The sequence below is a fragment of the Sardina pilchardus genome, chromosome 3 (assembly GCF_963854185.1).
Source record: "Sardina pilchardus chromosome 3, fSarPil1.1, whole genome shotgun sequence".
Classification (NCBI taxonomy): Eukaryota; Metazoa; Chordata; class Actinopteri; order Clupeiformes; family Clupeidae; genus Sardina; species Sardina pilchardus.
This window is the reverse complement of record NC_084996.1, coordinates 25,079,060-25,106,783: the sequence shown is the minus strand read 5'-3', so window position 1 is coordinate 25,106,783 and position 27,724 is coordinate 25,079,060. Positions and strand designations below refer to the sequence as shown.

Genomic DNA, 27,724 nt, shown 5'->3' with positions numbered 1-27,724 from the left:
CAACCACTAAAGCCTACCTTACACTGACAGACTTTGACAAGATTTGGAAAAGATTCTTGAAAGATTGTAGTCTTTTGAGTAAAGCTTAAATAAGGGGCATGAGTTAAAAGACCAAAATCTTTCAAGAATCTTTCCCAAATCTTGTCAGTGGTCGGCTTAACTTGCTCCACCCTAATGGAATGGTTATGTTGTGCAACAGATGAACAAATCTGACCATAAACTGGTATACATTGGCAGTACTCTGAATGTCTGGCTATTTAATGCCCTCGCCTCGTTAATATTCCCCCATCGTAGAATAAATAAAAGGAGTCAATACAGATGCTTCAAGCAAAGGAGTGGTTACATGACATGAGCATCTCTGTATGCCATTTGATCTGGTCATGAAGGCCTAATGAATACAGAGATGAACACTGTTTAACAGTGTATGTTCTAACTAACAGCAACGGAGACTCAAGTGATTATGGGCTCTTCTTTATGTCTCTCCTCGGTCCGTCTCAGGGGTGGGTTTAGCTATTTGGGGGCCCTAGGCGAACACAGCCATGATGGGGGCCCTCCACATACGTTCTTCATATACAAAAATTTAGGAAGAGTATGAAGCCTATTCATTTTTGTATTTGTTGTATATTTTTTGAAGGGGGAGTGATTTATTGGGGCCCTGGGGGCCCCTTACTAGTTGGGGGCCCTAGGCAGTTGCCTAGGTTTGCCTAATGGTAAAACCGCCCCTGCTCCGTCTATCTAGTATTCTTTGTAGATCGGTGAGAACGAGCCGGAGGACCGAGAAGAGACGTTGAGAAGAGCCTCCTCTGCTGAAATGAAGGTGGAAGAGTACATTCTCTGACCAAAGTCACTAACGACAAGACTACTCGTTGACTGTAAAAAAAAAAAAACTCTATTCACACTCCATCCGCTGGGTGGCAGGGCTGCTGTAACGGGGATAGCGAATTCCTAGCATTACTCCCGCGAAGAGTCGGGCAAGTACTTCCTTTTTCGCCGGAAGTGCTGAAAGTGGCAGGCGCACGCTGTCGTTTGTGCTGACAAAAAGCAATCCTGGATCTTAAATTTCATCGCAATCAGTACACACTTGACGGAATACGTTTTTTCACTCGGTAACAGGTGAGACAAGTTACAAATACACAGTATACATAATCAAGTTTCGTTTATAATTCTTAATGCAAGAGCTGCGGGTTAGCTAACATTAGCTGCCTTGCCAGCTGGCTAGTCGACGCCGGGCCCGTTGAGCGATGCTATCTGCTAGCTGGTCCGCCATAATGAGTGGCTGGAAAACTGTTACGACAGTATCGACATATAGTTTCCAGTGGCGCTAAATTTTCAATTTTCACTTAATTTCTGTATAATTTGCCATCAGTATTCCGTGTTTATGTGCCTCTCATGCTATGTCATCATCCTGTGTTCGGGAACATTTAGATTAGCATTAGCTGTTGCTAGTGGGATTAGCCAGTGAAGTTATGTGTGAACAAATTGGAGCAAATATGAACTAGGAAGGGAGCGACCTTGCAACTTGGTTCCGATCATGACCCAGTGAACCTTGAGATAATACTGTGTTCTGCTGAACGGTCCTTGTTTACACTCGTCTTGCCTAAATATCTAATGGCGTCGCCTTTCAAGTCGGCATATGTTGGTTTCATATGCAATAGGTGATGTTGCATAATGTATCGCATCATGTACTGTACATGTAATGTGCTGTATTTGTAATTGGCTCTTTTCAGAGGTAACTTTCTACTGGAATGTCCCGTTTCTTCGCAACTGGATCCGACTCCGAGTCGGAGGAGTCATCGTCCGCAGATGAGATCACCCCCAAAGCAACCGGGACTACTTTCACCAAGCAGTAAGAGTTTTGTAGTCCAGTTATGATTTTAAAAATCTCATCATCGAGACTAGTGCAATAATTGTATGTTTATTGTTTGTCTCCTGAAGGAACCTGTTGCTTAGCGACGATGAGGAGGACACGAAGAGGGTGGTTCGTAGTGCCAAGGACAAGAGGTCAGTGAACATTTTCTGGATGACCACAGCAACACATTGTATTATGTAGAGCTTTTGAATGCACACACTTTACAGTGAAGGATGACAAGAGCATCCCTGCAGACTTGGCTCTTACTGAGACGTGCCTGTGTTGTCCAGGTTCGAGGAGCTCACCAACCTGATCAAGACCATCCGCAATGCCATGAAGATCAAGGACATATCCAAGTGTCTGGAGGAGTTTGAGCAACTATGTCGAGCGTTCGTCAAGAGCAAAAACATAGTGGACAAGGAGGGCGTTCCCAAGTTCTACATCCGACTGCTTGCTGACCTGGAGGACTACCTCAACCAGGTAGACACACACACACATACGCACGCACGCATGATTTTTGTCACTTACGACCTACGTTAATCAGCAGGATCAGGAAACACACACACACTCACACACACACACACACGACAATTTGAACAGCCACTCAAGTTTACGAAATAGCAGCACTGGATGAATTGCCTGTGGTAGTAGTATTTTAACAGACTTGAATTAACGAATGCTCACCTACACTATCTGTAATCTGTCAGTAGGACTCTCTAGCCGTTTACTGACTGCACAGATAGCCGGCGATGCACGGGCTTTTAGCCGGCTAGTCCCGATTGTACTCACTGATAGCCGGCTAATCGCCGAGGTGATTTACGCTGCCAATTGTCCTCCCCTGAGGGTTCACATATTCCCGGGGCGACTGCAGTGAGCACGCGAGCCGGCTATGCGGCGGCTAGCTGAGACATGGGCGGAGCTGTCAACAACGAGAGTTGTGCACACACTGCTGAAAGACTTAACACAGCTGACTGACTGTATGCTGAGCACAGCTGTCAGATCATCATCATACTGTTCACATTAACACTGGTCCTTGTGGTCCATCTAGCACACTGTTCTTTCAAATGTCAATTAAATCGCCAAACATCTCAGCATTTATTTATTAATTGCTAACATATTGGGAAAACATAGCCTATCCTGCTTTATCTACAGCCAGGATAAATTAGCTAGACCTTGGCTAGCTTGCTCAAATAACCATTGACAACGTATTTCGTTAAAGCATGTAGGCTAGGCCTATATCATACCCACCCTAAGGTTTAAGAAACATAACAACGTTGTCCAATTTTAGTTTAATGCATTTTTCTGAATTGGAGAGGTCTCCTTATGAGGGTCTGCATTTTAAATGGCTAATCGCTAGTCGCGATTAGCATCGTTGGTTTAAACTTTGCAGAGCTGTTTTGTTGTTATCACAAAAATACTGATTGTAACTGCTGTTAGGAAGACAGTTTGGAACCTGGCAGACGTGAGGCAGTGAAAGGTATAATGCATAGTCCAAGCGGAATGAGTGGAGAGTTGATATTGTGACGAGGCAAGAATTACTCTGTTAGGAAATGTTTATTACCAGATGAATATGAGGAATGACATTACATGGAAGTGGCCTGTTTAAGATCCCCGTGGCTATATCCCACAACATGGGTGGCATCCCGTAACATAAACCCCTTATCCCACAACACATCAGCTGACTAGTCTAGTACACCTATATAATGCGTAACCGTCAACTATCTTATGACAACAGGCTGCTTAACCATCTTAGCCGTAGGCTACATTTCCCCCTTGCATGAATGTAACACAAGCATATCCGAGCCGCTACAATATTGTGTCACATCGAGCTAGCAAGTTTAGCTAGCCACAAACAACAGTGCATACCAGACTGTATAGAACAGGTGCATACTGCATAGGCTACTAATGACACTTTTTTACGGTCAGTGAATAGCACCGAGTGAAAATCAATGTTTGCTTTATATCTAGTGACAGTGGTGATGTCGTCAGTTTGGATAAGTAGAGTAAACTTAGTCAGAAGATCTAGAAATATCAAACGGAGGAGCAGAGAACTTGACAGGGAGCTGCACCGCTGTTTTGAGAATGACAGTAGTGTCACGAGACTTCGACGCCTATGTTGTTGTACGTCACTGTTCAACTTCACACCCAGTTCTTACATGTTTACGCCTACACCGAGGCGGCTTTGGAATATCGCGCCTCTTGTCCTCACTGACCTAGCCGGGGAATGGCCGGTTAAACCTAGCCGCGGATGAGGCGGCGTTCAGTCAGTTAACGGCTTCTCTCTCTCACACACACACACACACACACACCTGTAAATCTAACAGGGGAGCTACACCAGACGCGTAACTGAAGCGCTCCGTTAGCGACGCGTAAAATCCATTTTAGAAGATGGGTTTATTTTTTTCGAATGTACGCGCCACTGTTGCGTCTGGTGTAGCTACTTCCATTGACTACAGTGATAATTAACTGCTGCGACCGGTTGCAACATACGCGTCGCTAACGGAGCGCTTCAGTTACGCGTCTGGTGTAGCTCCCCTGTAAGTGTATGGCCTGATTAACTTTGCCTCCACATATTCATCTGTAGATGTGGTTATTGCTCCTCTGATGGTTGAGCGTGTGTAGCGTGATGTAGTGCGTGCTTGACCCTTGACCCCTTGTGCGCCCTCAGCTGTGGGAGGACAAGGAGGGCAAGAAGAAGATGAACAAGAACAACGCCAAAGCCCTGAGCACGCTGAGGCAGAAGATCCGCAAGTACAACCGCGACTACGAGAACGAGATCAGCAACTACAAAGAGGTGCGCACGTCATACACACACACACACTCTCGTTTGGTTGTGTCTGTCCACAGTCTTAGATGTGTGGGTGAAGCAGTGCTTTAGTGCGGCTCTAAATCTGTCCTGCCTTTCCCCAGAACCCTGATCAGTCTGCAGAGGAAGAGGAGGAGAAGGATGAAGCTGAGTCCGGTACGTCAAGCTAGCAGCACAGAAATGACATGGGTGTGATGTCAGTCCTGTATTTAAAAAAAAAAAAAAAAAACCTTGGCAAATATGAACTAGGAAGGGAGCGAGCTTGCAACTTGGTTCCGATCATGACCTAGTGAACCTTGAGATATTACTGTGTTCTTCTTAACGGTCCTTGTTTACACTCGACTCGTCTCGTCTTGCCTTGCCTTGGAAAGGTCTAATGGGGTCGCCTTTCATCAAGTTGGCAAATATTGGTTTCATATACAATAGGTGATGTTGCGTCATGTATTGTGTGATGTTGCTTCATGTACTGTACATATAATTTGCTGTATTTGTAATTCACGACGAGAGTTGCATACAGAAAGTCCCCCATATATCTGTGACCTAACCACGACATTGACGCGTGTGTGTGTGTGTGTGTGTGTGTGTGTGTGTGTGTGACCGTGTGTGTGTGCGCTGTGTGCAGGCTCGTCCTCTGACAGTGATGACGACGGGGGAGAGGAGGTGACGGCGAAGAGCTTCATGAAGAAGAAACCTCCCGCTGAGCCAGTGCCGGACGCCAGCAAGTTCCTCAAGGGGGCAGCGGTGAGCAGCTATCTTTGCAGCGCGTTCTAACGTTCTAGATGGTGGAGCGAGATATCTCATTAAGAGCCACCTCCGGGAACCCGAATAGCACGGGGGCGAGCGGTCCAGAACCCCCTGGCAGAGCGGAGGCCGTAGACTTGAAGGGAACAGTCCTCTGCTCCAGCACAAAGGGGGGTTTTGACAACCGAGCCCCTCGTGTGTTCTGGGTTCCCGGAGGTGGCTTCTGATGAGGCATCTTGCTCCTCCCATTTCTGTTCATACGGATCGGACCAATGGGACTCCCAGTCATGCTCTTTCCTTAAGCTATGTCCACATGTAAACAGATCAGTCGAAAATTGAAAGTTTTTCAAAATTTCCCCAGCTTCGTATGGACATAGTCATTTCTTGTGTATTGACTGCATTGTGTTTAAGCCGCAGGAGAGCTCTTTATGCAAGTTAAAAGAAACAAAACCATATTAATACGATATTAACTGACGCCGTGTATTAACCTCATAGCTGAATACATATAGCCGCGGCTAATAAGGGTGTCACGATCTCGATTTTAAATCGAAATCGATCGAAATTACATCTCAATCTCGAACTTCGAACTGAAAAGTAGAATCGACGATGCAGCCACACCCCCAACGTGACGTCCAGCATGTATGCCCAAAACGCAAAACCACACACGTGCAGCATCAACACTCCTCTAATTTTAGGCTGTAGCCAGTTAAATGCACATCAACCTCTTGTTACTCTGAAATCACGGGTGTGGAAGCATTTTTGCGTTCATTCACGTCAGTTAGCCTAACACCAATTTAGCCTTCTCAACTTAGCAAGTAAAAAAACGATTTAGTTAGCCTACAGTTCAAAATGACTTTAAGGCTTAAAATGCACATTGATAAGTAGGCTACTTATTCCATTAACACTAACCTTGGGTCTCTTCAGAGTGTCTTCAGAGTGTGCACAAACATTCAAAGTATCATTCTGTGTTGCTTCATTTCACTATGTTCACATGTCTATGTTTGACGTTTTTTTTTTGTTTACAACCTCACGGATGGAACGGTTTCAAAATAAAAATTGCTTTCAAAATAAAAGCCCCCTGAAACAGAATCGGAAGAGGGCAAAAAATAAAAATGAATATAATAATAATAATGACACAAGGAATGCATTAATAAAAAAAGATCGAAAATCGAATTGAATCGAGGCTTTAAAATCGAAAATTAAATCGAATCGAGGATTTGGAGAATCGTGACACCCCTAGCGGCTAATGGTAGGGAACTTCCAGGCCTGTGCTGGGTCTGGCCCAGATCTGGCCCATATGTGCTCCTGATATGCTGCCTTGCGTCCAGGCCAGCCGTGATGGTGGACAGTGTGTTAGCACCCCTCAGTGTGTCTGTGCCCTCCTGGCATTGCAGACAATAGACTGAGTTCACTTGGGTCAGTTACTCAGACTAGGTGTGTGTGTGTGTGTGTGTGTGTGTGTGTGTGTGTGTGTGACAGGATGAAGAGTCGTCCAGCGACAGCGACGAGGATGATGAAGACTGGGGCTCAGAGAGCGTGGAGAGCGGCAGCGACAGTGAAGAGGGAGACGGCAACGCTTCCTCTCTCGCCGTCGTCTTCCTCAAGAAGTGAGTGTGTGTGTGTCTGTGTGTGTGTGTGGATACTGTAAGTGAAAACTGGTGGGAGTGTTTGCAGGGGGTGGGGAAGCATAGTAATCTTTTGCCATGGCGTGTGTGTGCCAATGTTAGCATGCTAATGTGAATTCCAGTTGGATGGGAGAATATGAACAGTAATATTTTTGAGGGGTGGCTGCGAGGTATTGAGAGGCTTTGTGAGAGAGAGCCCTTTCTTTCCCTCTTGCTATTTTGTGTGTGTGTGTGTGTGTGTGTGTGTGTGTGTGTGTGTGTGAGATGTTGTGTTTCTATAGGACCCAGGGGCAGGATGGTGTGTGTGTGTGTGTGTGTGTGTGTGTGTGTGTGTGTGTGTGTGTGTGTGTGTGTGTAAATGATGTTGTATTTCTGCAGGACCCAGGGGCAGGATGGTGTGTGTGTAATAATGATGTATTTCTGCAGGGGCAGGATGGTGTGTGTAAATGTATTATAAATGTGTATTTCTGCAGGGGCAGGATGGTGTGTGTGTGTGTGTGTTTGTGTGTGTAAATGTGTGATGGTGTGTGTGTGTGTGTAAATGTGTAATTGTGTTTCTGCAGGACGCAGGGGCAAGATGGCGAGCGCGCGGCCACTGACCGCAAGAAGGAGAAGCGCAAGCCGAAGGTCAAGCTGGAGCGCACGGAGGAGGAGGAGGGCGACGAGCAGCAGGACGAGGAGGCGGGCTGGGAGAAGGTCAAAGGGGGCGTGCCTCTGGTCAAGGTGAGTGGCGCTCCTGACCGGTGCTCCTTCTTATTGAGAATGATCCAAGTGAGAGACTGACGGGTGGAGAATTATCACACAGATAAATAAACTAAAGGAGCACAATTTGCTGTCTTTAAAGTTGATCAGTTGGTAGTAGAACTGTTTGAACTTGAGAGGGTGATGACTGTGATTGTGATTGTGACTGTGAGGCAGGTCAGAGGCCCACTGATGGCAGGTTTCTCAGCCACGAGGAAGTAGTTAGATCCACCATCATCTCACTATTGTATTCCGTATAGTGCTGAGTGTGAGTGAGTGGAGTCCCTATAGCGCTGGAGTGTTTGGTTGTTTGCGCGTGTGCTTGTGTTCGCCATTTCATGTTGGGGTTTTCCCCAGGAGAAGCCCAAGATGTTTGCCAAAGGCACTGAGATCAACACAGCCGTGGTGGTCAAGAAACTCAATGAGATCCTGCAGGCCAGAGGCAAGAAGGGCACAGACAGGTGTGTGTGTGTGTGTGTGTGTGTGTGTGTGTGTGTGTGTGTGTGTGTGTGTGTGTGTGTGTGTGTGTGTGTGTGTGTGTGTGTGTGTGTGTGTGTGTGTGTGTGTGTGTGTGTGTGTGTGTGTGTGTGTCCTTCTCCTCACTCTTTCTTTCTTCTTTTTCTGCTCGTGCTTCTCTTTCTCTCCCTCCATTCTGTTGTTTCTCCTTCATAGTTGTCCTCCCTCTCTCCTTTGTCTCCTCTTTCCTTGCTGTCATCCTTTCATCTACTTTCTCTGATCCCCCTCTTCCTTGTCATCTCTCTAATTTGTCTGGTCCTCTTTTTCCTTGTTATCCCTCTCACCGTGCTTCTCTGATCCCTTTCTCCCTGGTCATCCCTCTCTGTATTTCTCTGATCCCCCTGTTCCTATCGTCCCTCTGTACTTCTCTGATCCCTCTGTTCCTGTCGTCCCTCTGTGTTTCTCTGATCCCTCTGTTCCTGTCGTCCCTCTGTACTTCTCTGATCCCTCTGTTCCTATCGTCCCTCTGTGTTTCTCTGATCCCTCTGTTCCTGGGTCCTCAGAGCTGCCCAGATCGAGCTGCTCCACGCCCTGTCGGCCATTGCTGCGGAGAACAACCTGGGCGAGGGCATCCTGGTCAAGATCCGCTTCAACATCATCGCCTCCCTCTACGACTACAACCCCAACCTGGCCGCCTTCATGAAGGTATAGTAGGACACGTACACACACGCACACACACACACACACACACCTCTACGACTACGCCCCCAACCTGGCCGCCTTCATGAAGGTATAGTAGGACACGTACACACACGCACACACACACACACCTCTACGACTACGCCCCCAACCTGGCCGCCTTCATGAAGGTAGGACACGTGTGTGTGTACACACACACACACACACAACCACACACACACTCACACACTCACACTCACACACTCACACACTCACACACTCACACACACACACACACACACACCTCTACGACTACAACCCCAACCTGGCACGCACACCTTAGTTAGACCGCTCACACAGTTGCACACACACACACACAACACCAACATGGCCTCTTAAACAAGGTCACTTGACAGGGCACACACACCCTGTGTGACACCTGCATGTTATTCTCATCTCCTCAAGATGGCACAGAAGCAGCCCTGATCTCATCCAGTTCTCATGTTAAATCCTGCTCCCTGCCAGTGAGCACAGAACCAGCCCTAATAGATAGACCGATAGATAGATCCCCAAGGGCAAATTACAGTGTTTCACCAGCAATACAAACACAACATTCAACATATACATACAAACACACATACAGAAAATTATTTTAAATGTTATATCTGCCCATGCCCATCTAATGTGTGTGTCTGTCTGTCTGTCTGTCTGTCTGTCTGTCTGTCTGTCTGTCTGTCTGTCTGTCTGTCTGTCGGTTATTTAGGCTGACATGTGGAAGAAGTGCCTGGACTGCATCGATGAGTTGCTGGAGATCTTGTTCAACAACAACAACATCTTCATCGGAGAGAACATTGCTGAGGACAGCGAGAACCTGGCCATCTCCGAGCAGGTAACAGCACCCTTGAGCCACACCTGTAGGCCTAACAGCACACCTGAGCTGCACCTGTAATCCTACGACCAGCACCTCTGGAGACCTCCTGATCAGTGCATCTCTGAGAATACTGTATTTTAGCACAACATTATTGATGGTGTTGGATCATGTGTTAGAGGGACCATCTCACGTTCTCCCTTGCTGTGTGTGTGTGTGTGTGTGTGTGTGTAGCAACCCTTCAGAGTGCGTGGCTGCATTCTGACCCTGGTGGAGAGGATGGACGAGGAGTTCACTAAGATCATGCAGAACACAGACCCCCACTCCCAAGGTCAGAGTCCCAGACTGGGATTAAGCCGTTTTTCTCTACAGCTGAACCTTTCTTATGTAGAATTTGATCCATGCATGTTTATCTGTTTGAATATTTCCTTTTTGAGGTGAGCATTCAGGTAAGCATGTATTGTACAGCAGAATCTACCATATTCTTGTTACTTGTTCTTATGCTCGTGTGTGTGTGTGTGTGTGTGTTGTAGAGTACGTGGACAACCTGAAGGATGAGGCGCGTGTGTGTGCCATCATCGACAGGCTGCTGGAGTACCTGGAGGCCAAGGGCAGCACGGAGGAAGTGTGCCGCGTCTACCTGCGCCGCATCATGCACACCTACTACAAGTTCGACTACAAGGCCCACCGCCGCAGCCTCGGCCTGCAGGGGGAGAGCAAGGTAACCTCTCACCTCTGGCACCCGCCACCAGAGCCCCTTTAGGGAGAGCCGGTCCACTTCCTATTAACTCCATTGTATCGGATTGTTCCTGCAATCTGTTGAAATTCTGCTAGGGGCGTTGCCGAGCAAGTGATAAATGAATTGTGGTCTATGGGGCTAAGCGGCTAGAACTCGTTTTTTTCACAGTTGACAACTTCATTTCTTAATGTACATTGTCGTAGTAGCTACCTGAGTATAGGTTTTCCACTGGAAATGAAATAAAAAGTCACTCATGTCCTTTCTGCTTTTCATAGGATGGGCCGTTTTCCCTGTAACATGCTAGCATTTAGCTCATGGATGCTCGCGACAATCGCGACCGATTACGACCGTCGTGAAGCTGAATCTTCTTTTAGGTCTATGGCCGTAAAGTGGTTCGCTTGTGTCACGTGACATGAAAACTTTGAAAGGGTTTTTAGGAATAACAACAAATATTGAAAATTGCATTGGTCAGCTGATTGTCAAGTCAAGTTATCCTGCATCGCATGCATTAATGCAATTTCAGGAGAAAAAATTATATAAAGACAAATGTGGTATTGGGGGGTTCAGCTCCATTGCTACCCATTCATTCATCACTTGCTCGCGATCGCCCTCTAGTTGCAGTACCATGCGGAAGTATTTAGCAAGTGGTCCTTCTCCCCTTATTAGACATTCTCTGCCGCCACTCTTGAGCTCTCACCTTTCACCTCTCACCTCTGGCACCCGCCACCTCACCTCTCACCTCTGACCTCTCACCTCTGGCACCCGCCACTCTTGAGCTCTCACTCTCACCTGTCACCTCTCACCTTTCACCTCTCACCTCTGGCATCCGCCACTCTGAGCTCTCACCTTTCACCTCTGGCACCCACCACTCTTGAGCTCTCACTCTCACCTTTCACCTCTCACCTCTGACCTCTGGCACCCGCCACTCTGAGCTCTCCAGAATGCTCTTTAAGGGTGCCTCTCAACATCTCTCCTCAATCCTCGATGGGCGTTCCCACTGATCTATAACTAAGACTGGACAGACTATCCCATTGTTGGCGCCCCATCATTCTTTATCTAGATCAGTGAGGAGGTAGGGAGGGCGGACGCATGAAAGCCCAAATGAGAGGCACACTAAGGCCGTGAATTATGGAAAGGTGGAGTGTGCTTTGTGGTTCAGTAGTCATGGTGATACCAGTAATTTCCCGCATATAAGCCGCTCTGTGTATAAGCCGCAGGACAGTGTTTTATGCAAGTTAAAAGACACAAAACCATATTAACTGCCCCCCCGTATTAACCTCATAGCTAAAGACATTTTGCTAAATCAATGTATAAGCCACGGCTGATAGTCGGGAAATTACGGTAAATGGAATTCACATGAAAGTTAAGGGGAGGGATCTGGCTGTTATAGTGAAAAAATTATGTGCACATCCCAGGTCAAGGTGCAGAGCAAGGGCAAATCATAAAAAATGGAAAAAGGTTTGCACACTTGAAATCCTTCTTTATAGTTGTATTTTCTCTTTAGCGCAGGATTATGTTTCGACCGTGTGGTCTTCTTCAGATGTACCATTGCGTCGTCTATCCTGTGTTGTGCTTACCCAGAATGCATTGTGTGTGTGTGTGTGTGTGTGTGTGTGTGTGTGTGTGTAGTCGGAGCAGGACCAGGAGGAGAGTGAGGGCGAGGACAGCGCCATCATCATGGACAAGCTGTGCAAGTTCATCTACTCCAAGGACCGCACGGACCGCATCAGGACCTGCGCCATCCTGTGCCACATCTACCACCACGCGCTGCACTCGCGCTGGTACCAGGCCCGCGACCTCATGCTCATGAGCCACCTGCAGGACAACATCCAGCACGCAGACCCACCTGTGCAGGTACACACACACACACACACACACACACACACACACACACACACACACACACACACACACTCTCCTGCAGGTCAACATCCAGCACGCAGACCCACCTGTGCAGGTACACACACACACACACACACACACACACACACACACACACACTCTCCTGCAGGACAACATCCAGCACGCAGACCCACCTGTGCAGGTACACACACACACACACACACACACACACACACACACACACACACACACACACACACACACACACACACACACACACGCTCTCCTGCAGGTCAACATCCAGCACGCAGACCCACCTGTGCAGGTACACACACACACACACACACACACACACACACACACACACACACACACACACACACACACACACACACACACGCTCTCCTGCAGGTCAACATCCAGCACGCAGACCCACCTGTGCAGGTACACACACACACACACACACACACACACACACACACACACACACACACACACACACACACACACACTCTCCTGCAGGACAACATCCAGCACGCAGACCCACCTGTGCAGGTACACACACACACACACACACACACACATGTGGAATATCAGCTGAGTGTGTGTCCTTGTTTTCCTCTCAGATCCTGTACAACAGGACCATGGTGCAGCTGGACACACACACACACACACACACACACACACACAGGTGGAATATCATCTGAGTGTGTGTCCTTGTCTCCCCTCAGATCCTGTACAACAGGACGATGGTGCAGCTGGACACACACACACACACACGCACACACACAGGTGGAATATCATCTGAGTGTGTGTCCTTGTCTCCCCTCAGATCCTGTACAACAGGACGATGGTGCAGCTGGACACACACACACACACACACACACACATGTGGAATATCAGCTGAGTGTGTGTCCTTGTTTTCCTCTCAGATCCTGTACAACAGGACCATGGTGCAGCTGGACACACACACACACACACACACACACACACACAGGTGGAATATCATCTGAGTGTGTGTCCTTGTCTCCCCTCAGATCCTGTACAACAGGACGATGGTGCAGCTGGACACACACACACACACACGCACACACACAGGTGGAATATCATCTGAGTGTGTGTCCTTGTCTCCCCTCAGATCCTGTACAACAGGACGATGGTGCAGCTGGACACACACACACACACACGCACACACACAGGTGGAATATCATCTGAGTGTGTGTCCTTGTCTCCCCTCAGATCCTGTACAACAGGACGATGGTGCAGCTGGACACACACACACACACACACGCACACACACAGGTGGAATATCATCTGAGTGTGTGTCCTTGTCTCCCCTCAGATCCTGTACAACAGGACGATGGTGCAGCTGGACACACACACACACACACACACACACAGGTGGAATATCAGCTGAGTGTGTGTCCTTGTCTCCCCCGTTAGATCCTGTACAACAGGACGATGGTGCAGCTGGGCATCTGTGCGTTCCGGCAGGGCATGATCAAGGACGCCCACAACGCGCTGCTGGACATCCAGTCGAGCGGCCGCGCCAAGGAGCTGCTGGGCCAGGGCCTGCTCATGAGGAACATGCAGGAGAGGAACGCCGAGCAGGAGAAGATCGAGAAGAGACGACAGGTGAGCGCACACACACGCACACACACGCACACACGCACACACACACACACGCACACACACGCCACCTGTCAGTCAAGCATATGTTAGACGGTGTGTCTGAGCGGGTCACAGTCATCATAGTTGTGCAATAGAGAGGCCAAGCAAACCCACCAGATTCAATCATTAAATGGCTGTGTAAACATGGTATGTGGCATGTTTAGTCATGTTTAGCCAGGTTTAATCATGTTTAGCCAGGTTTAATCATGTTTAGTCATGTTTAGTCATGTTTAGCCAGGTTTAGTCATCTTTAGTCATGGTTTGCACAAAGACACTGTCTGAGGAGGCTTTTTCTCCGACAGGCCGGAGTTAGGCTTCGGTTTTGCGGGAAAGACAGTTGAATGACCCCCTGATTGGCTGTCATGGTCTCGTTTATGTTCGGTCTCAGCCGGTTTCCCTTTAACAGAGTCCGGACTGTGAACAAACACCAGTTATTTTGGAAACAAACACGTAGACACTCTAGGATTGCAATTGTGGACAGTTGAGGTGTAAGATGTGTCATGGACATATCTAATGTGTGTGTATGTTGTGGCAGGTGCCGTTCCACATGCACATTAACCTGGAGTTGCTGGAGTGTGTGTACCTGGTGTCGGCCATATCTAATGTGTGTGTGTGTGTGTGTGTGTGTGTGTTGTGGCAGGTGCCGTTCCACATGCACATTAACCTGGAGCTGCTGGAGTGTGTGTACCTGGTGTCGGCCATGCTGCTGGAGATCCCCTACATGGCGGCGCACGAGTTCGACGCACGCCGCAGGATGATCAGCAAGCAGTTCCACCACCAGCTGCGCGTAGGAGAGAGGCAGCCCCTGCTGGGTGAGCACACACACACACACACACACACACACACACACACACACACACACACACACACACACACACACTACTTATTGCTTGTAGCTGCCATCCAAACACACACACGTTGCAACAATATGGGTTTGAGTCAAGTGCAGGACTGCATGTCCCAGAGACACAATGTCTTCCCTCAGGTCCTCCTGTGCCTGTCCTAGAGACAGGATGACTTGACGCTAGTCTTCCCTCAGGTCCTCCTGTGCATGTCCTAGAGACACAATGACTCTCAGTCTTCCCTCAGGTCCTCCTGTGCCTGTCCTAGAAACCCGTTGACTGACGCTAGTCTTCCCTCAAGTCCTCCTGTGCCTGCCCTAGAGACAGGATGACTGACGCTAGTCTTCCTTCAGGTCCTCCTGTGCGTGTCCTACAGACCCGTTGACTGGCGCTAGTCTTCCCTCAGGTCCTCCTGTGCGTGTCCTACAGACCCGTTGACTGACCCTGTCTTCCCTCAGGTCCTCCTGAGAGCATGCGTGAGCACGTGGTGGCGGCCAGCAAGGCCATGAAGATGGGCGACTGGCGCACCTGCCACGGCTTCATCATCAACGACAAGATGAACAGCAAGGTGTGGGACCTCTTCCCAGAGACCCAGTGTGTGCGCCAGATGCTCGTCAGGTACGCCCCACACACACACACACACACACACACGCACGCGCACGCGCGCGCGCGCACGCTCGCTCACACACGCTCGCTCACACACAGCCTGAAAATGGTGGCGCTAGATCTAGTTTAAGCTGTCGTCTTTTTAAATGGATGTGTTACTGATGATGTGTGTTGTAAGGGTAGTCTGGTGTGTGAGGATGTGTAAGATGTGTGTGTTTCTGATGGTGTGTGTTGTAAGGGTAGTCTGGTGTGTGATGTGTGTGTTTTTGTGCTCCACAGGAAGATCCAGGAGGAGTCTCTACGCACATACCTGTTCACGTACAGCAGCGTCTACGACTCCATCAGGTATTCACACACACACGCATACACACACACACACACACGCACTTAATTCACCCCATGGCTGCTCACTCAGTGCAGAAGTAGGTTTGTACACACACACGCCATTACTGAACGTTTTTCATAGTCTCTCTCTCTCTCTCTCTCTCTCTCTCTCTCTCTCTCTCTCTCTCTCTCTCTCTCTCTCTCTCTCTCTCTCTCTCTCTCTCTCTCTCTCAGCATGGAGACGCTGTCAGAGATGTTTGAGCTGGAGTTGCCCACAGTGCACAGTATCATCAGCAAGATGATCATCAATGAGGAGCTCATGGTAAACACACACACACACACACACACACACACACACACACACACACACACACACACACACACACACACGGCCCAGTGGCTTGTGGCCCAGTTCAGAGTGACTGCCTTTATTTACTGTGTGCACTTTAAGACTAGCTGCTTTATTGGAGTTCTAGTGTCTGTCACACACACACACACACACACACACACACACACACTCCCCTGCAGGACAACATCCAGCATGCCACCCCACCTGTGCAGGTGTCTCATTCTCACTCCTCTGGATTGTTGTTGTGTTGACTCCTCCGTTCCTCTGCATTTGTTGTTGTGTTGACCGCTCCGTGCGTGTGTGTGTGTGCGCTGCAGGCGTCGCTGGACCAGCCGACCCAGACGGTGGTGATGCACCGCACAGAGCCCACTCCGCTCCAGAACATGGCGCTGCAGCTGGCCGAGAAGCTGGGCGGCCTCGTGGAGAACAACGAGCGCGTCTTCGACCTCAAGCAGGGCGTCTACGGGGGCTACTTCAACAGAGGTGTGTGTGTGTGTGTGTGTGTGTGTGTGTGTGTGTGTGTGTGTGCAAGCAGGGCGTCTATGGGGGCTACTTCAACAGAGGTGTGTGTTTGTGTGTGTGTGTGTGTGTGTGTGTGTGTGTGTGCGCGCAAGCAGGGCGTCTATGGGGGCTACTTCAACAGAGGTGCCGTGTGTGTGTGTGTGTGTGTGTGTGTGTGTGCAAGCAGGGCGTCTATGGGGGCTACTTCAACAGAGGTGTGTGTGTGTGTATATGTGTGGGCAAGCAGGGCGTTGTGTGTGTTCGCATATTAATACCTGTTTGGTTGTGTTTCACAGACCAGAAAGGAGGATACCAGCAGAAGCAAGGCTACCAGAGAGGAGGTGTGTTCACAATTACCTAGCACACTAAGACATACACACTCTCTCACTCTGTGTGTGTGTGTGTGTGTGTGGGCGGGTGTTAATTTTTGTTTTGTTTGTTTTTCTTTTATTTTTGCCACTTAATTTGTGTGCAAAAGTGTATGTGTATGTACGCATGCTTCAGCCGTTGGTATAATTGCGAATGCATGAGGCGTGCGTGTGTGTGTGTGTCAAAATTGTTTACAATTTGGGTTACAGAGAGTGGCGGCTACCATCAGAAGCAAGGTTACCATCGAGGTGCTTATGAAACCAAACTGTCTCTGTCTGTCCGTCCGTCTGTCTGTCTGCATGTATGTGTGTGTGTGTGCGTTTGTCTGCCGGTATGTGGGGGCTTATGTCTAAACTATTCTCAATTTGGGTTGCAGACCAAAGTGGCGGATACCAACAGAAGCAAGGTTATCATCGAGGTGCTTATGAACCAATGTGTCCGTGTGTGTGTGTGTCTGCGCATTTAAGTATCTGTGTGTTCTTGTATTGTCTGCTTGTGCGTGTGTGTGTGTGTCTCTAAACTATTTTTTAATCTTGGGTTGCAGACCAGAGTGGCGGCTACCAGCAGAAGCAAGGGTACCATCGAGGTGCGTATGAAACCAATTCATTCCTTCAGCCAGTCAGTCACTCCCTTGCTCACCCATGGCTATAGGGCCCAGCGCAGGCTCAAGGCTGCTTAGTGCATTATCTTCTGATCGGCTCCCAGCAGCCACACACAGACCAAAGTCTACTATCTCCCCTCAGCCCTCAGCCGGAATGGGAAAGGGCTACATTAGCTCCGACTGGAAACCCCTCTGTACAAATCTTATAACAGTTCTCAGAGTGGGTGAGGAAACTCCTTTTGAAACTCTTTCCTCGCCCACTCTTGAAAACTATTATATTTGGAGGATTATTTTATATGATATTTCTAGCCTGATTTATGACATTTTATTCCTAAAAGCATGTTTTTGTTGTTGTTGTTTGCTGTTGTTTGCCAGTATTTTGCCAAAGTCTAAGCTCTCTTCTCAGCCTCCACTGTGGATGGGAGAGGGCTAGAGTAGATCTGACTGTATGTTTTGATTTGGAAAAGGCCTTTGAAGGGCCGAGGTATCGAGGTAATCATCCACATATTTAATCAGCAGCCTTCATGGCTGCATGCACTTTTCAAAACTTCAAAATATTCATTTTGGGTTTCAGACCAGAGTGGCGGCTATCAACAGAAGCAAGGCTACCATCGAGGTGCTTATGAACCAATTCATTCATTCATTTACTCATTCATTCAGTTGGTCACTCACTCACTTATAGCAATGGGGACTTGATGCGAGTTCAAGGCTACTTAGTTAAATATTGTTTTTTTCACGGACCGATTTCGAGATTTTGGGCAAGTTTGCTGTCTTGGCATGTATTCTTTCACACTACTACAACAAAAAACTCTGATTTACTCATTTAGGTGTTAATTTCATTACATTTTGTCCACTTGCGCCTGTATATTTCTCTTAAGTTCGCCTCAAGTTAGCATTCTAGCGTTGCATGAACTAGCGCTAGCGTGATCTGAAACATATCATGTCCGGTGTCTGTAGTGAACTCTCTCTCATGCATGACTCTATGCAATCCAAATATGGACACTTCCTTTGTAACAGCAGCCAATCATGAAAGTTCAAAGGCGACTCTGGGTTGAGAGTGGTATCCCATTGGCTGTGTCTCAAGGCTGTTTTCTCAAAATTGATTTCCTCTCCTACTCTGACAACTATTATATTTAGAATATTTTTACAGAGGGGTTTGTTGATATGATATTCCTAGCCTGATTTGACATTTTATTCCTAAAAACATGTTGTTGTTGTTGTTTGCTATTGCCAGTATTTTCCCAAAGTCTAAGCCCTCTTTTCAGCCTCCACTGTGGATGGGAAAGGGCTAGAGTAGATCTGACTGTATGTGTTGATTTTGAAAAGGCCTTTGAAGGGCCGAGGTATCAAGCTAATCATCCACATATTTAATCAGCAGCCTTCATGGCTGCATGCACTTTTCAAAACTTCAAAATATTCGTTTTGGGTTTCAGACCAGAGTGGCGGCTACCAGCAGAAGCAAGGCTACCATCGAGGTGCTTATGAACCAATTCATTCATTCATTTACTCATTCATTCATCTAGTTGCTCTCGCATGGCTCTATCCACTCACCCACTTCTGTCCTGCTAGACTTCTGATGTGTGTTGCTTATTAGGAACGTTCTAGATGCCCGTCAGTAGTACATGTTTAGGCCCTTATTAGGAACGTTCTAGATGCCCGTCAGTAGTACATGTTTAGGCCCTTATTAGGAATGTTCTAGATCAGTGTTTTTCAACCTTTTTTGAGCCAAGGCACATTTTTTCATTGAAAAAATCCTGAGGCACACCACCAGCCGAAAATTTTAAATAAAATGAAATTTTATTGAAAATGAAATGAAATAAAACTCTGTATAGCCCGCATTAATGATATCAAGTCATTCTTGTCAAAATGTCTTGAATAGGAATCAAATGAACACAAAGACAATTATTTCTATTCACTCTTTTTTAGACCAATTAGGTGAAATTGGATAATTTCCCACGGCACACCTAACAATGTGTCACGGCACACTAGTGTGCCACGGCACAGTGGTTGAAAAACACTGTTCTAGATGCCAGTCAGTAGTACATGTTTAGGCCCTTATTAGAAACGTTCTAGATGCCCCTCAGTAGTACATGTTTAGGCCCTTATTAGGAATGTTCTAGATGCCTGTCGGTAGCACATGTTAAGGCCCTCTATGGCGTTTCCTTCCACAGTCCAGAACTCTGGGCGTGTATTCTACACACACTGTCTCACTGTCAAGATCTCTTCTATCTCTCATTTCCGTAGCAACACACTTCTTGCTCATAAGTGCATTTTCAGGAGTCTTTCTCATACTTCTCTGACCTTATGTAATCCCCCCCACCTCCCACCCACACACACACACACACACACACACACACACACACACACACGCAGTCACGCACAGATGAACCCTGTGTTTGTAACCATTCTCTCCCCTCTCGTCTCCTCGCTCACAGACCAGAAGGGCGGCTACCAGCAGAACAAGGGCGGGTACCAGGGCGGCTACCAGGGAGGCTACCAGAGAGGAGGCTACCGCAACCAGAACCAGAGCAACTACTGATGCTGAGGCACTCTCCGTGGCAACCGCATCCTATCTCCATTCCAAACCCCCCCATCTGGTTACAGCACTCCACCCGTCTCTGCTGCTGCTGATGATGATGCTGCACACCCCAACCCCCCCACCCCACCCCGCCCCACCCCCGCCTCTCACCGGACTCCCCCCTGTCCACTGCAGAGGCTAGTTTTTAATACGTTAAATATTCTATGCTGTTAAACAAGAACAGCAGCAGGCAGATGCCTGCCCCATTGTGTTCTCTCTGAAGAGACGCTTGACCCGAGGCCTTGGTCTCCCTGGACCAGGCTGTTCTAAGCAGTGGACTTTTGATGCAAAGAGAGTTTGGATGTGCGGTTCTTGTGGCAGATTTGCTCATTAGAACACGGAGTGGAGTTCTGTAGCCTGATTATTATAATAATAAACATTATTCACAATTAACATAATTAAAGTGGGCTCTGGTCTTTGTTGCCGTTTGTCTGTCAGCAGGGTTGGGCAAAAGGAACATCTTGGACTGACTGGATCTGATTCAGTATTTTTTAACATCACATGGCAGAGTAGCCATTCTGAACTCAACAGAGTAGAGGGGAAGGGGTGTCTTCTTGCTATTGTGCTAATGCCTAGTAGTACCAACTACAAGGTTCCATAATGCCTAGTAGTACCAACTACAAGGTTCCATATAATCCTGTACCGACTGCAGAATAAGGTTCCATATAAACCAGTTCTAACCGCAGAGTAAGGTCTGGCTCCATATTAGCCCATGCAGGATAATAACTACTGGCTCCATATTAGGGGGCAGCCGTGGCCTACTGGTTAGGGCTTCCAGCTTGTACCCGCAGGGTTGCTGGGTAGATTCCTGACCAGTCCACGGGCCATGGCTGAAGTGCCCTTGAGCAAGGCATCTAACCCCTCACTGCTCCCAGAGCGCCGCTGTTGAGCAGGCAGCTCACTGCTCCGGGTTAGTGTGTGATTTACCTCACTGTGTAATGACTGTGTGCTGTGTGGGTTCAATAATTCAAGGATTGGGACGAATGCAGAGACCGAAATTTCCCTCATGGGATCATAGTTATATATAACATTAGTGCTAACTGCAGCAGGAGTTCTGGCTCCATATTAGCCAGTAGGGCTAACAATGAAAGTGCTTTTATCAGTACTAAAGACACTTTTTGTGAAGGGTGCCAAGACTTAACCGAATCAGTTTGCCAGCTCACTTTCCGCTGCAGTTTGGTGATATTTTGTGTTTCAGTTGTGATGAGCTATTGAAATGGTCCTGGTTTATTTGTTTTCTAAAAACTCCTAAAGTGTGTTTATTTTGCTTAAAACTCAACATTTCCAAAGGGGTGCCACTTTTGTCAGTGGCTGTAGATTTAGTACTTAAAAATTATTTAACAAAATTGCACAGGGCTGCCCTGGTAGACACCTGCTTCTTACGATCGAACAAGGGAAAAGAAGCAGAGCTCAATATCCCACATCCTTAAGTGTGCAGATATCCTGAAATCAAAATGGTTAGTATACTTACATTCCCCTCTTTTATGTGTAAAAGGGCAATTGACTTAAATAGTGAAACTTCCTACAAATGCCATATGCTGTTCTGTTGTAGATGTAGCCTATATTCTGGCCCCATACTCGGAACTGCACCAATTGCGTTTTGGTCCCAAATGAAAGTTATCTCCCGTTATTATCTAACTATCTTGTTAAACCAGTGTTTCCTTTTAATGCATCAGATATTACAGTAGTATAGTGACAATGCCATGTCTTCATACCACCCTGCTGAAAAAAACAGCAAGAAACCAGCTTAGGCTGGTAGCTGGTTTTAGCTGGTCTTTGCTGGTTTTCTTCCAGCTATTGCTGGTCTTTGCTGGTGTAGCTGGTCAGGCCACCAGCTAGACATGCTGGAGTGACCATCTGAGGAAGCTGGTCGTGCTGGTGTGACCAGCCTGTCGTTTGGGATACAGTTGGTTTAAGATGGTCATGCTGGTGACCAGCCTGTCAAGCTTGACAAAAATGGTCAAGCTGGTTTTCTAGAATAACCAACATAAGCTGGCATGGCCAGTAAAAACCAGCAATGTAGACCAGCAACACATACTAAAATGACCAGCTTGAGGTGGTACGACAATCAAAACCAGCTGAATGACCATCGTAAGCTGGGTAAACCAGCTGAAGGTATGTTTTCGCAAGAGTTTTGCTGGTCTAGCTGGTCAACCATCATACGGTGGTCAAATAAGCTGGTTAACAAGCTGGTCAACCAGCAAACCACCTTTAGCTGGTCAGGCTGTTTTTTTCAGCAGGGCAGGAATGTATACCACAAGCCGGGGTACCAACACAACACTTCAGTCTCACTGGGCAGAAGAAATATATTGCCTCTAAATGGAATGTATAGAACATGTACATGTCCGATGACACACACATGCCACCTGCTGGCAAGGAGACAATCCTGTTGTTGAATGACAGGGGAGTTAATTGTCTTGCAATTAATGTCAGAAAGCCATTTAAGCCACTACCTTCAGGCAAATGGTATGTCATCATGAATGTGCTTTACTTTATTTGGCAGACGCATTTATCCAATGCGACCTACAACAGGTTGTGACATCAAGAAATGAAGATTGACATTACTGTCACCATAGCACACATCACCATTAAGAATAATTTAAAAAGCAAGATAAATCATCAATATGTTGATTTGCCAAAAACTGCTGTGCAAGCAATTACAGAAATGTTAAACAGTAAAAGCACATAATAAAAAAACATTTAGAATAATTAAGAAAAAGTAATAAAATATGTGTAATAAAAATATTAGTAATGAAAAATGTATTTATCAAAAGGGAAAGCAGCTAGGTCAGTTTGACAGGGAGACACTGGGAGAACAATCCTCCTGGATTGGAAAACTGTTAGGCCTACATGTATGGAATGGGTTGGTATGAAGAGCTGATTGCGAGGTCATAGTTTCAGATCTCAGGAGACAAATCCAACTTCCCCAAGTTGAAAAAAAAGTCTTTAACTTTGAGGAAGCACAGGCACGTGTGAAGAGCTGACGAGATCTAACTCTACTCCCTGATGCCCCACATCTACACTTGCTCTCTGATCTAACTCTACTCCCTGATGCCCCACATCTACACTTGCTCTCTGATTTAACTCTACTCCCTGATGCCCCACATCTACACTTGCTCTCTGATCTAACCAATGTTCCCTCTAATTTTTTTCAGCACTGAGCAAAACATTTTTTTTCTGAGCGCAGGTTTTACCGCTGTGAGCAATTCGCAACCACGCGACCTGCCAAAAATGACCATGCCATGACAATGAAGCAAGCAGTGGCAAAAATTCCATGGAAATCCAGTGATTTTTCAGTTTCTCCAAAATCTTCTTCCTCCCAGTTGTCATATGAAGAGTTTGGTCCACCCAGGGCCTCGTCAAATTCTATTTCCTGTGTAGAGAGCAGACAGGCACATGCGTCCATCAACAACCTCTCGTACTGTCATAGTAGAGTAGCAGAGTAGACTAAAATCCCCCAAACAACCAGCAGTACATTTAAACATGTAAAGGTAAAATTAAAGGAAGAAAGTGTGCGTGGTGCACCTCTGGTGAGATTCATTTCACTTATTGTTTAGAGCAAGCTGGTGGGAGAAAAATGACTGAAAGATGTGTTAAACAAATGGTCTATTTTTCCTCTTCTCAATGTACTCCTAGGTCTATTCATTAACTAGATGTACTGTAGAGCAGTACAAAATATAACCTCCACCCAGTCCTGCACGATTACAAACTCACGATTAGATACAAACGATTACAATGCCTTCTTTCTCCCTTTTCATTTTTGACTAGGTGTGTATAATAGGCCTACCTCAAATGAGTGGATATTGGATGTGTTTACATAATGGCCCCTGGAGACCAATATAGAAAAATCATTTGGCCATCTTGGGCCATACGGTTCTCGAGATATTCACAGAAAACTGTGTCCGGCCATCTACAGGCCATTGGGTGTAATGTACACATAAATTAATGTATTGTGTCGAGCCCATGAATGGAGTTCCACGAAACTTGGCATTTCCTTGACGGAAAAATTGCAGAAGAGAAGCAAAACCTCTGACTAAACCAATATGCTTCGCTGTGCGGCGGTCATAACAACAACATAGAACAATCACTGAGGTACATAGACATGTGTGCGGGCAATGTCAGGAGCTTACCATGATTGTGAAACACTTTGGGGTTCCACACTACTATGTTCTTCACTTTGGTGGTAGTCCTTTGTAGTTCAATTGCAGGCCTACCTGTTGACATATATCACACAGTATTTCTAGATATCAGTTAGATGGCCTTTGACTATATTCAGGCCTCTGGTGATCTGGAAGGCCCTTTTGATTTTTAAAGTTAGGTCCTCCAAGTTTACGGTTGGCATGAAGGCTGTAAAATAGGCTACGCGGAAGTACAGCTGAGTGTGACTGGCTGCCTTGCTCCCCCTCGGTGAGATGGCTACCTGTCTAGCGTGGTGGGCCTCTTTTCTTGGCGTGTTGTTGGCTTTTCACGCTTTAATGTTTGATGTGCTTACCTTTCGTCGTGTAGCCTCATAACTTCAGCTTTCCTCCTCCATCGCTCCCGTTCCTGCCAGCTCATGTCAGTTTACACTACCCAGTTGGTGCAAGTTCACACACACTGATGCTTGTGCGGATTGACTTTCGCTTCACGACGGAAGCAAATTTAAAGAGTAGAAGCTCTGTGGAGGGAGATGGGTAAACCAGTTCAGTCACTTCTACAACCGGTTTGCCTGCCCTGCTCCAGCTCACATGGCAGTGGTCTGTCCATCACCCCCTGCTGACTCTCTCAGGCACTGCCCTTGCTTGCCTGTCCAACTCCCACCTCCCCCCTCACTCTCAGTGCAACACTCACCTCCGCCATCAAAGGCAGATGCACCCCTCTCCCTCAAGGTGACCACGAACCCAAACCCCTCTCAGATGCACCCCTCTCCCCCTCTCCTCCCCTCCCCTCCCCCATGGATGTTTTACCAGTCTGTTGTTGCCAGCGTCCTGTTCTATGCTGTGGTATGCTGGGGAGGAAGCACTAAGAAGAGGAATGCTGGGCATCTGAACAGGCTGGTGTAAGGAAAGCTGGCTCTGTTGTGGGAGCTGAACTGTATAAATCAGAGGATGTGCTGGTGGAGAATAAGTCAGCCACTCATCCAGTGAATACCTACTGTAGGCCTACTGTACTGCACAGTGAATAGCTGCTTTAGGCCTACTGTACTGCACAGTGAATACCTACAGTAGGCCTACTGCACTGCACAGTGAATACCCACTGTAGGCCCCACTGTAGGCCTACTGTACTGCACAGTGAATAGCTACTGTAGGCCTACTGTACTGCACAGTGAATAGCTATTGTAGGCCTACTGTACTGCACAGTGAATACCTACAGTAGGCCTACTGTACTGCACAGTGAATACCTACTGCAGGCCTACTGTACTGCACAGTGAATAGCTATTGTAGGCCTACTGTACTGCACAGTGAATAGCTACTGCAGGCCTACTGCACTGCACAGTGAATAGCTTGTAGGCCTACTGTACTGCACAGTGAATAGCTACTGTAGGCTTACTGTACTGCATGCCTTCTATACTGCACAGTGAATAGCTACAGTAGCTATTCACTGTGCAGTACAGTAGGCCTGCAGTAGCTATTCACTGTGCAGTACAGTAGGCCTGCAGTAGCTATTCACTGTGCTGTACAGTAGGCCTACAGTAAGCAGGATGCTCTCTCCAGATTGCTGCCACACCATCTGTGATCTCTGGACTACAGTCACATTAGTTGCATTGCTATGCAGGAAACACCTCTTTTGTTAAACCAACCAATCAGATTGGTGAACAGTTAACGGTGTTTCGCATCTACAGCTGACAGTTTCAGGTCCAAGGGTCAACCTACCGCACTTCTGCTAATCATCAGAGGTGGCGCTATGAGCCAAGAATTGAGAAGAACATGTCACCTATTAACAGACTCGACCCAAACCCCAAATGCAGAGGTGCAGGACAATCCCACCCCTGCACACACACACACACACACACACACATACACACACACACACACACACACACACACACACACACACACACACACACACACACACATACACACACACACACATCCCTCTTTTTATCCTATGTGCACACATTTAGCTGCTCAGAAACAGACCTAGAGGAGTATGGAGAGACTTGGATTTATGATACAATCACGTCTTAGAGTAAGTGGATTAAAGAACTATATTAACTGTCATCGGAAATAGGTTAACATTTGACAGCAGCCTTACTACACATGTGTGAAAGCTCTATTTATTCATGTTTAGTTAATATCATGAAATATGAGGAACTGCATGCAATAATAACAGATTGCTAACATAACATCTCTCAACATAAATGGTTTATATTTTTGTTTTATAGAATGTGTTTCTTCCATGTGTTTCTTTAAGTGTTGATGCCTTTGATAGCATCTGCCACTGAGATACATGCATGGTTTGATCTTGGCTAGGACCTATTTTAATTTATGTGTGTGTGTGTGTGTGTGTGTGTGTGTGTGAGAGAGAGAGAGTGTAATAACACTCTCAGCCTACCAATTAATGTTATGATATCCAAAATAATTATTAATATTCTTCTGTGGTCATGCTTTACCACAACACCCTCAACCTTAAACACATCTAATCTACGTGGTAGTCATAGTAGTCTACATCCCTGTCTTGATTATAATCATTATAATAATAATAGTTATCTGATAATAAACCAGATCAATCCAAATCTTCTGCTTCCAGCGATCCTGAGTCCAGAGTTCTTGTTAGTCAGCACGCCAGACAGTTGCCTGACTGTTTACACAAGCTAATCCACTGCTGCTTGTGTCCTGAAGGAAACTTGATGATATTTTATTAAAGCTACGATTGTCTTCTGTTCTCACCAGGGTTGAGTCTCACTGCTCTGGGATCGGTAACACACTCTTCTGTAGCTGAAGTGTACGCACTAATGATGTTCATGGGTAATAACCGCTATCCTATAGGGCTGTATTCCATATAACCCTTTGGGCTTACACAGTGACCACACATAACCAGCCACCCACCCTCTCAAAGACAAACACACAGAGAGAGAGAGAGAGAGAGAGAGAGAGAGAGAGGGAGAGAGGTCAACTTTAGGCAAATAACAGCTAAAGGTCTGGTCTGGAGTTCTAGTCACAGAGGTCAAGAAATCTCAGAGTGGTAGAAAAGGGCTCAGACGCACAAACACACTTTTAACTCTGTAATCGAGTGAGTGACTCACCACTACATTACACACACACACACAAACACACATACCTACATCACATAATCACACACACACACACACACACACACACACACACATCATGTCCACGCTCCTGCGTGCCCCCACACTCCACCACTTCCTGTCTGTGCGTCTGCTGGGCACTGCGGCCTCTCGGACGTTACCTGTGGAGCAGCCAGGTGCTGTCACCTGCGGAGGTTGTGACCCCGGTGACCCCCTGCTGACCTTTGAGGACCCGCAGGCCTTCAAGGTCAAGAGTGCGTGGGAGCTGGTCAGGGCGCTCACCGTCTTCCGCTTCTGCTCCTACCCC

At 47.1% G+C, this 27,724-nt stretch overlaps 2 protein-coding genes and 1 long non-coding RNA gene across 9 annotated transcripts in view; 2 read left to right on the top strand and 1 right to left on the bottom strand.

Moving 5' to 3' along the window:
• The first annotated feature begins 983 nt into the window (after positions 1 to 983).
• Positions 984 to 20,578, top strand: eif3c (eukaryotic translation initiation factor 3, subunit C). 7 transcript variants are annotated; one of them, XM_062532555.1, is made up of 28 exons: positions 984 to 1,113; positions 1,728 to 1,846; positions 1,936 to 2,001; positions 2,140 to 2,329; positions 4,518 to 4,643; positions 4,760 to 4,811; positions 5,278 to 5,396; positions 6,876 to 7,003; positions 7,585 to 7,744; positions 8,126 to 8,223; positions 8,782 to 8,923; positions 9,660 to 9,785; positions 9,999 to 10,095; positions 10,298 to 10,485; positions 12,133 to 12,357; positions 13,789 to 13,980; positions 14,657 to 14,828; positions 15,317 to 15,476; positions 15,744 to 15,809; positions 16,023 to 16,110; positions 16,455 to 16,620; positions 16,935 to 16,979; positions 17,217 to 17,255; positions 17,384 to 17,425; positions 17,552 to 17,593; positions 18,183 to 18,224; positions 19,042 to 19,083; positions 20,044 to 20,578. In XM_062532555.1, the coding sequence occupies exons 2-28, from the start codon at positions 1,746 to 1,748 to the stop codon at positions 20,145 to 20,147; spliced, it is 3,018 nt and encodes a 1,005-aa protein (XP_062388539.1). In that variant the 5' UTR covers positions 984 to 1,113; positions 1,728 to 1,745; the 3' UTR covers positions 20,148 to 20,578. The 7 variants fall into 7 exon arrangements, with proteins under 7 accessions (XP_062388539.1, XP_062388538.1, XP_062388540.1 ...); XM_062532554.1 differs by having other exon boundaries at positions 8,120 to 8,223; XM_062532556.1 differs by lacking the exon at positions 17,217 to 17,255 and having other exon boundaries at positions 8,120 to 8,223.
• Positions 20,579 to 22,669: 2,091 nt separating this feature from the next.
• LOC134076197 (uncharacterized) lies at positions 22,670 to 24,815 on the bottom strand. Its single transcript, XR_009938559.1, has 3 exons — positions 24,679 to 24,815; positions 24,317 to 24,400; positions 22,670 to 23,559 (listed from the first exon to the last, which is right to left on the bottom strand). It is a non-coding gene; the product is annotated as an uncharacterized LOC134076197 (long non-coding RNA).
• A 1,411-nt stretch (positions 24,816 to 26,226) lies between these two features.
• Positions 26,227 to 27,724, top strand: part of prodh2 (proline dehydrogenase 2) — a 7,243-nt gene continuing 5,745 nt past the window's right edge. The window contains exons 1-2 of the mRNA XM_062532553.1: positions 26,227 to 26,354; positions 27,059 to 27,724. The exon at positions 27,059 to 27,724 is cut by the window's right edge and continues 24 nt beyond it. Coding sequence (XP_062388537.1) covers positions 27,497 to 27,724 — 228 coding nt within the window. The 5' untranslated portion in view covers positions 26,227 to 26,354; positions 27,059 to 27,496. The remainder of the gene's footprint in view (positions 26,355 to 27,058) is intronic.

Coding starts and splice junctions, on each gene's coding strand:
- eif3c (XM_062532554.1), top strand. CDS start 1,746: ATGTCCCGTTTCTTCGCAACTGGATCCGACTCCGAGTCGGAGGAGTCA. Junction 10,096..10,297: donor CACAGACCCCCACTCCCAAG/GTCAGAGTCCCA, acceptor TGTGTGTTGTAG/AGTACGTGGACAACCTGAAG. Junction 14,829..15,316: donor AGAGAGGCAGCCCCTGCTGG/GTGAGCACACAC, acceptor GTCTTCCCTCAG/GTCCTCCTGAGAGCATGCGT.